Raw genomic sequence first — 9,292 nt, 5'->3', positions numbered from 1 at the left:
ATCAAGTAGTGTGCGTTTCAAATGTACATGTGATCATTGTCAGTGGGTTATTCGTCCCATCATGCTAAGCTTTGACTGGGGGTGTCATATTTTACTAGGCCACTGTGTGGCGCTGCAGTGAATGGGACGTGAGGAACAACAAGCTTCTTTTCACACACTTCTTCTTGCACACAACATCCGTCTGGCTCAGCTTTCAGTGCGATTCCCTAAACATTACCAAATATTTTGTTCAGAGCTCAAGAATAACGACACTCACACTATCTGCCACAACTGTCCCGACTCACATGAGGCACAATGGACAAATCTGACTGGTTGAGACAGGAAATGTGTGTGTGTGTGTGTGTGTGGGGGGGGGGGGTGTTCTCTTATCTGAGCTACCTGTAACCATTTTTAATCTCCAGTGAATGGAAACTTACTGACTCACAGTAACACAAACACACTTGCTGAGTTAAATGTATGTCATAGCACCTTTGGCATTTGTTTCCAAAAAGACCTCAACGTAGGATGTGGGGACGTATCCCTCCTCGTCCTCGTTCCTGCGCACTCGTGTCCAGCCGTCGCCTTTGTCTTCTTCTATGACGTACAACAGCTCGCCCTCTGTCACAGCAATAGTGCCCTCATTATGACCTGCAAGAGGAGCGAAACAAAAGAGAAACAAGAGAAAAAGGCAAGATAAGAGCATGAATACAGTTGGAGGAACTACCTTGGACTTACTTCATGCAGAAAGCAAAAGCCAGCTGGAACTTACTCATTATGTTGCTCAGAAAGTGCATTATCCTACAGAGTGAGGAGGCTAACATCAATGAAGCGAAACGTCAACCTGTAAACTTGGCCTGCAGTTCATCACTTATGAAAGGAAGTCGCAACTTTTTTAACACCAGTTTTGGTGCCACACGGCCACAGTCAGTCTAACTACTTAATGACATTTAATCTGTCCAGTAATGAAAGACATGTATTACTCATGGCTACAACAGCAGCTACGAGAATGATTGTCTCAATTTTGAAACAAAATTGGGTATAAATGTTTGTGGATATTTCAAATTTGAATTGACAACTCCAGGGCTGCATGGTTTTATTAAACCGTTATATTAAAAATATTAAATGAATACATTGGACCAGTGGTTCCCATCCTAGAGGTCAGGACCCTGAGATAAAGACAGAGAGTCTCCAGAAGATCAATAGTATAAAGAAAAAAAGCCTCTAAAAATCCTTAAAATAGGCTACATAAAGTACTTGATGTCTTTACCTATTAAGGCCTCTTAAAATGAGTCAAATATTGGACACTTTCATCTCTTCACGCCTCCAAAAACGTGCAAATACATAAAATACTAGATGCCTTTATCTCTTAAGGGCTCTAAAGAAGATACTTTCACCTTTTCAGGACTCTAAAATTCCTTCAAATGAGACAAAAAAAAGATGGAAAAATCGACCACAGTAAGGTCATGAGGGGGTCACTGTTGCTTAATTTTAAGGGTTCACAAGCCACAATGGTTGGGAGCCACTGCATTCGACAATTCAGACAGTACATGTGACATTGTCGCAGGACTACAGACTAGTTGGCTATACTTCTTTTTTCCTTTTATGCTGACTCTGTCACGCTCAGAGGCTTTAATAATGTAGACCAGGAAACAGGGCCGCCTAGAGTCGTGACCTTTCTGGATTGTGCTTTTATTTGTTGCAGATTTGTTGGCTTTGTGTGGATTTCCTACATCTGTATTCAATGCACCCCCCTGTACATTACTATACATTATGTCAAACATGGTCACAAAAAAAGAACAACCAGTCAGATCGACCAGGGCTCTATACCGTCGTTGTAGTCTTTGTCTCTTTTCTTTCTTTTCTTTCCTTTGAGAATTTGCCAGATTTGATTTTGAAAATAGTGTACCGGAGAAATGACTATATTTCTATCCACTCTGCTCCTCCACACATTTCCTCACAAAGGTCACACCACTACTCCTCCTCATTCAGAGTAATCAAATTCCTCCCCCCCCCTGCATCCACATGTGTCAGGTCCCTGTTCAACCTGTTTCCACAAATAACAGGACCTTAAAGGGCACATGTACTTTGAAATGTCTAAAATTAGCAGACATTGTTGAGTTAGTCTTCAGTTGTGTGGGGTTTGATTCTTGTTGTTTCCAACATTTGTAGGTACCTTCAAATGGGTACAAGGCTTTGCAGGTGCCAATGGTGGGCAGGGCCTCCTCATCGTCAAACTCGTCGTCGAACTCTGGCGTGGTGGAGGTGGGGATGGGGATGGGGATGGGTGTGGGGTTGATGTTGGCTTTGACCTGAGTCTCTGAATTCTGCTCCTCTGTGTAGCTGCCATCCGGGCTGCTCAAGGGCCAACACACACACACAGTAAATATACTGTGAAAACATACATAGTTTTCTTCCGAAGAAATAAGGTGTGTAACAACTGGGCCTGAAGTTTCATGTGACTGGAAGATGGTCGAGTATACCATACCTCTCTCTGTCCTGCGCACAGTTGTTGCCCACTGTTGTGTTGTTCTGGGTCTCATAGAGTCCACTTCTCCTGTGTGTATCACTCTTGGATGGCATCCTTTCCTCCACCTCTGCTAACCAGCCCTGAAACACACACAGTTATTATGTTTTTGTTGGCTGCAGCTCATCTTTTTTTCCTACGTGACGACCGTGGAGTTCTTTTTCTCCGTGAATCAGGTGGCCTTTGACATTTGGCAGGAACTTTCACAGGAGGGAACACCTCTGCCTTACACTCCAGTGTGTTTGCCATTTATTTAAAGGGTTAGACCAGGCCATTGTTCTGGGACTCCTCTCTCCCTGTGCTGAGCTGGAACATGCAGCCAGCCCCTCCAGCTGCATCGCATCATCTCCTAATATGGACGAACGGCAGACGCCTTTGGAAGCAGCCCCAGCTGGAGACTGTGTGTTTGAACTCCTCATTATTTACTGTCTCATATAAACCAAACAAGATAGCTTCGCCAACACTAACACTCGCACAGAAAAAAGAGAGCTCAGGCAGACACCAGACTAACCTCAAATTTCTGAACTTCAAACTGGAGCTTCTCGATGTTGTGGCCTATTTCTGATAGCCGGGGGTCTACGCTGGCTGGGTCTCCCATCTGAGGGTTTTTCACGTACACGTCTTTCATCTTAGTTAGGGCGTCCCTGAGAGAGCAAATTACCCAAGTCAGTACAAGCATATTATTGCATATTAACAGGGGAAAACACAAATAACACTCCTTAATTTAAAACGTACCTCTGGTCCATTTCTTTTTGAATGTCCTTATTCAGTTCATCTAGCTTCCCCTGCAGCTTCTTCCTCCTCTGTTCTGGTGGCAGGTGGCTGAAGTCCTCTGGTCCAGAGCCCTGAGAGAACAAAAGGGAGGAAGAGAGGCAGAAAAAAGAAACCCAAATGGGAAAGAGAGGGAGATAAACCATAAAATGAGGGATAGCAACTCGTTATTTGTTGTGTTGCTGTCTTCACAGGGATCTTTTCTAGTTAGGTGCAGTATCTCCCTTTGCTGTAAACCCTGTCAACCAAGACCCAGGGAAAATTGCTCCACAAATAGAGCTCTTGTTATGTCCTAACCACATAATTCACCTGTAGGAGATACTGCAGCCGCTTGCTAATACACACTCACTGAGAGTTGGGATGCTTGTTTGTGTATAGACTTTCACCTATTCAGTCGCCACGCCTAATCTGGTGCTCTCTGTGAATGCATCGGAAATGTAATAAAGGATTTGCTACATCCTATTATTGCTCATATAGTGTTTCAGTGTGAGCTGGCTAATGGGTCTGAAGCTGTTCTCTAACAGGACTGTGTGTTCTTAAAATGGAGGTTGTGTGAGTGAGAGGTTTTTTGGCTGGCCAACGGTCATATTTCCTGATGACAAGGTTTCCAGTCTGTAACACTGAACTGATGACTCACACTTCTCGGCAGTCTCTCAAACTTTCTGTGGACATATCAATATTCTGAAACTTGCTGTGCCATACTGCTTGCTGGTCTGTATGGAGCCCTGAAGAGTTAAAAATGTATATAAATACATCATCATGAAATAAATATTCACATGAATAAATAAAGTTAAGTATATAAATGAAAACTCAACTCATTATTATGAAATGTATTTAATAATTTAGTTTTGTTGGTGTTCATTTTTATTTCATTATAGATTTTATTGTCAAATGCCCTTTTCAAAGGTTTGTTTTTATTTCATGAACATAAGCACAGTACACAGACACAATAACTAACCTGTACTTTTGCTTACGATGCTGCACACAGCTAACTGGCTGAGTTGGTGTGTGGTGAGTTTGTTTGATTTTAAAAGATGTTCTTCGGAGAAACACAACTGCGTGCAGACCACAGTGTTTCTCTGTGGCGTGAGGCATGCGATGGGCTGTGCAAAACGTTGCTTTGAGCTAAATGCTAACATCAGTGTGCTAACATGTTCACAATGATAATGCAATGAACATGCTGATGTTTAGCAGGTATAATGTTTACCATGTTAATCATCTTAGTTTAGCATGTTAGCACGCTAACATTTTATGATTATCAACTAAACACAAAGTACAGCTAAGGCTGATGGGAATGTAGTTTTGCAGATATTTTGTCTTAAACCAAAGTCATGAACAAATTGCATTTTTGACCTGATGGTGGCGCTAGGTTAAAAGTCCGGGCATCACCAAAGTCAATGGGCTACATTCTCTGGAGACCATAAATGTCTGTACAAACTTTCATGGCAATCCATTCAATAGTTGTTGAGATATTTCAGACCATTAAAACCCTGTTATTATAGAAATAATAAAATAACATTAACATAAAAGTGAGTTGTGTTTTAATAATTAATCACATTTTATCACATCACAAGTCTTATTTATCTATTCAATATTAAACTCTTTGGGGCTCCATGGGGTCTGTCTTTGAGTTTTTGAGTGAAAGAAAGAAAGAAAATGTTGTCACTGAACTGCTGCTTTAATCCTGTCAATTAAGAAAAACATGGATGGACTGAATAGGTCAAGGCCTGATTGGATCTCATTGAGATGGGTCACAGCGGCACCACAGGATATATAACTGCTGGAGCTACAGACTTGAGGTCAGGATTCACTGCACATGAGCCAGGTCAAACACTGCAGCTAGGTTACCATGGCAACCTTACCCCTTCTCCCTGTATCAGCACGCAACACTTACCAGGCATGCAACATAAGAAAGATTTGTCAATCGTCATGCAGAGACATGCTCCTTTCTGAGTGGTAAGTTAAAGTACAGACGTCATGTATTAGACAAACTCTATTATCTAGGTAAAATGTAAGACCTAACTAAAACTATGGGCAAACATTAGGTCATTTGTTGTTTGTAGTACGATACATTTAGGATGGATAAGAATTTACAAGTTGATTGCTCTGTATGGAATCAGGTTTAGATTTACAAAAATAAAAACACCTTAGTTCGACATTTTGCGAAATACGCTTATTCGCGTTCTTGCAGAGAGACACTCACATGTCTGCACGCTAAATATGAAGTCAGATTAGCTTAGCATAAAGACTGGAAGCAGGGGGAAACAGCTAGCCTGGCTCTGTCCAAAGGTGAACCAGGAGCAGTGACTTGCTGCTCGCTTCCTAGTAATTTACTCAGTTGATTTTGGACACTTTCGTCATCACTGATAAGTCGGCCATTTTTACGTCTATAAATTGTGAATTGTTAGCAGAAAGTAGTGAACATGCCTTGGACGCTACTTTATAAAGCATACATTTAACAGTCAGAATTTGAATTCTCCAATAACATGGTGCAAGGTAACAAGATATAACATGTTAATTAGTGCGTTTTAGAGGTTCGCGGTAGGCACATTTTTATACCTTTGGAGTGTGCAAGGCTAGCTGTTTCCCCCTGTTTCCACTCTTAATGCTAAGCTAAGCTAAGCATCTGCTGGCTGTAGCTTCATACTTAGCTGACAGATATGAGAGTGGTATCAACCTTCTTATTTAAGTCTCAGCAAGAAAATGAATACGTTTATATCCCAAAACGTTAAACTATACCTAATCCTCTTGTTCTGAAGAAGATATTAATGACTAGATGATTTTCTGTGTGTATGGTATGTTAGCTTTACAGAACAGCATTCGATAAACATAATGAATTCGGCATGCAGTGTAAGGACATGATTGAGCAACTGCTACATAAGATCTGATTAGTATTTGTTACAAGTACATACGATTTGTCGAGACAGGAAGGACTACCAGACAGACTACGAGACGGACAGGTAAAACATAGAGCAAATCTGATCACCTCAATGAGATTCCGGACGTGGGAATTGAGTGTGATCTGCATCACAGAGACCACAGACACAGTTTGGGAGAGACATGACGAGAACATAACCACGACATAAAAACAAACAAACAACATAATAACATACAAATGAGACAACGACATGAGTCTGAGGTCCATCGTTGTGTCACAGCAAAAATTAAATTGTTAACTTAAAATCCACAAATAAAAAAGAGAGCACGACAAAAACATAACGGCATACAGAACGTTATTAACAGTGTGTTACTGGGAGGACGTGACATGCGTGCTATGGTCATGCCGCTATGGTTGTGCGGTTATACGGTCATGCTTACCAGCTTGAGAGAAAGCTTCATGGGGGGGAGAGAAGAGAGAAATGGCGAGGAGCAGGAGAGAGAAAGAGACAACAGACAAAAGTCAGCATCAAGAGAATATTGCGGCCATTTGTTTCATTTTCCTTTAAACAAAAATCGTTTGCATGTGTTTTATGATAAGGCTTTGCTTTGCCAAACTTCACCATTTAAGGAAAAGAGGGTATAGCACTTAAAGGCTGACGGATTTGGATTTATATGCTAGTTGTGTCATAAAAAAGCTCTTTCAGCAACAGTATCAGCTATAAACACCCGCCCCACCCGACCACCACCACTCTTTTTTCATGTGGTGAAGTCTAACATTTCTAATATAATGGATTAATGAAAAGTGAGAAATAAATTGGCAAAAGGGCCAACCAACTGCACAAGCACGAAGTAAAGAATGAGAAAAAAAATGAAGGGGAGACAGATGAAAATAAATGTAAAGAAAGAAGTAGAGGGGTAGTGACTGCGACAGGGACGGATGTACCCTTTACTTCTTGATCCCTCTCTGCTGCCATCACAATGACACGCAAGAGACAGCAGAGGGCGCCAAAAGCATGTGTCACATTAGCAGATCCATACGTTGACATGAAGGCAGATACTGAACACAGACAAGCTGGAGAGACACCTTCAAAACCAAACTATCAAAACTCACTTGTTAAGAAGAAAAATCTACACATATCCACGTCCATATATATAAATGAAAGTGGCTGAATGAAGCTACAAAATAAATAAGAGTAATCATGTACTAAAAGGCAAGTAGAGTAAAAGAACAAGTAAAAAGAACAAAAGACAAAAGTATTTTATTATTATCATTTAGACCATTGGCTGAGGACGTGGTTATGTTTTGAATACAAAGAACAGAGTCGAGAGCAGGTTAACACCCTTTAGGCCGGTAGAGCTGGAGCAGATGACTTGTAATCCTGTTAGAGGCTCACAGGCTGGTGCACTGAGGAGCTCTACTCCCTTTAGTCCACTAATCAAGTCATCCACCTGGAATGGCCTGTTACGGTCCTCACTATGACGCCTTGTGATCCTCCCTCTCGCCTCCCCACCGCTGTATTATTCTTACATTACCTATGAGTGAAGCTTCACTTCCAGATCTAATTTATACTTATACACTGCTATCACTCAGGGTATTTTCTGTGTTAACATAAGTAGTACAAATGCTTCATAAACTCTAGGTTAGGATTTAGTTTGGGGCCTTTTTTTCTGTTTGTCGGGGTTCATTTATGGACTACAGACTATAAGAGAAAGTCTGACTTTTTATTTGAAGTCTAATTATAAAAAATATAAAAAAATAATAAATTGTGGGCCTGTAAAAGTGAAATTTTGGACTTAATTAAAAGATAAAAGTAAAAATCCTTCACTTTTACTCATACTTGCGAACGTAAGAGAGCTCCAGAGGTCTCTTAAGTGGGTTAAGAGTAGATCTTAGATGATCGCAATACAGAGACAGAGGTGGGCTACACCTTCTGTGACATATTTGCATTTATCAGGTGTTCAAACAGCCAGAATAAAGCTGGCATCACTTTCCATGCATCTACATTGTCTGCACTTGTCATTGTTAATATTCAAAATTCTGTTTATTGTATGATTTCTCTGATGCACCTCGTCTACCAGCAGTAGAATTACTTTCAAGCACCAGTTTGGTTTTCTTTTTGTTTGCAGTTTTGTAAATTTCCTATTATTTCCTCCATATTTTTGAAATAAATTAAATTGATTGGATTGTTGTCAATTTCACGTGTTAATTGCTACTGCAGACATTAAGACCTTCATACAAATAAATGTACCTTTTTAAAAATCCCATATGTTTTTGTGGAATAAAACAATGGGGCAGCTGCAGAGTACATACTTGTCCCGGACTGGCTATTCCTGCTCTGAGCATACAGGTGATAAATCATGCAATCACTTGAGAGCTGCACTTCACTCTAAGTCACATGATAAATGTGCTTTATTCTCCCCTTCTCTCCTTTCAGCGAATCTTTTTTTACTCCTAAATTGGCTCTTTAGAGCTTTCTCTAGTGTGATGAGAGTGTTTGATAAATACAGGTCCTGGTCTCCACAGATCTACCTGGACTCTTTCCAACCACCAAGACAGACATAGATATACAGGTATATTATGGTCCTTACAGACAGATAACATTGCTGCAGTATGGCACACCAGCACGAAGAAAGCCCTGGAGGGGTGAATTCTGGGTACTGTAGGCTGAACCCAGATCCAAAGTGTGACCAACACCTCGTCTAATGTTACATCCACCTGACAGTGAGATTTAAATAGCAAGGAGGGGTGATTGCTGGGGTGAATAGCATCCTCACACCCATAATCCCCCACAGCCTCAGGTGCTTGTGACACTTTGTGAATTGACCCCTAGTAGATGCTCAGTGGGGAAGCCCTGAGACAGCTGCAGGAACAACAGCGAGCAACAGGAAACCTCAAGCTGATACATGTGATGTGGGATGAAGTCATCATCTTCTCTGATCATTCGTCCCGTTTCTACACTTGTCAGAGCCATGTGATCAATACTGAGCCAGGCACAGACACTAGCCTCCTTTATGAGGACATTTTGCCTCATTAATGGTGACAAACAATCTCCTCGTAGAGACTGAATGTGTCACACAACAAATTATTATTAATGAGGCTATTGCGTGTGTTGTACATGGCTTTTAGTAATCACACAC

General features: G+C 41.0%; 1 protein-coding gene across 1 annotated transcript in view; it reads right to left on the bottom strand.

The window, feature by feature from the left end:
• Positions 1-448: 448 nt before the first annotated feature.
• Positions 449-9,292, bottom strand: part of fnbp1b (formin binding protein 1b) — a 52,162-nt gene continuing 43,318 nt past the window's right edge. Inside the window, exons 10-14 of the mRNA XM_070924172.1 lie at positions 3,239-3,348; positions 3,015-3,147; positions 2,465-2,586; positions 2,153-2,331; positions 449-627 (exon numbers count right to left, since the gene is read on the bottom strand). Coding sequence (XP_070780273.1) covers positions 449-627; positions 2,153-2,331; positions 2,465-2,586; positions 3,015-3,147; positions 3,239-3,348 — 723 coding nt within the window. The remainder of the gene's footprint in view (positions 628-2,152; positions 2,332-2,464; positions 2,587-3,014; positions 3,148-3,238; positions 3,349-9,292) is intronic.

This window comes from Enoplosus armatus, chromosome 18 (assembly GCF_043641665.1).
Source record: "Enoplosus armatus isolate fEnoArm2 chromosome 18, fEnoArm2.hap1, whole genome shotgun sequence".
Taxonomy (NCBI): domain Eukaryota; kingdom Metazoa; phylum Chordata; class Actinopteri; order Centrarchiformes; family Enoplosidae; genus Enoplosus; species Enoplosus armatus.
This window is presented reverse-complemented; position numbering and strand designations above follow the sequence as displayed.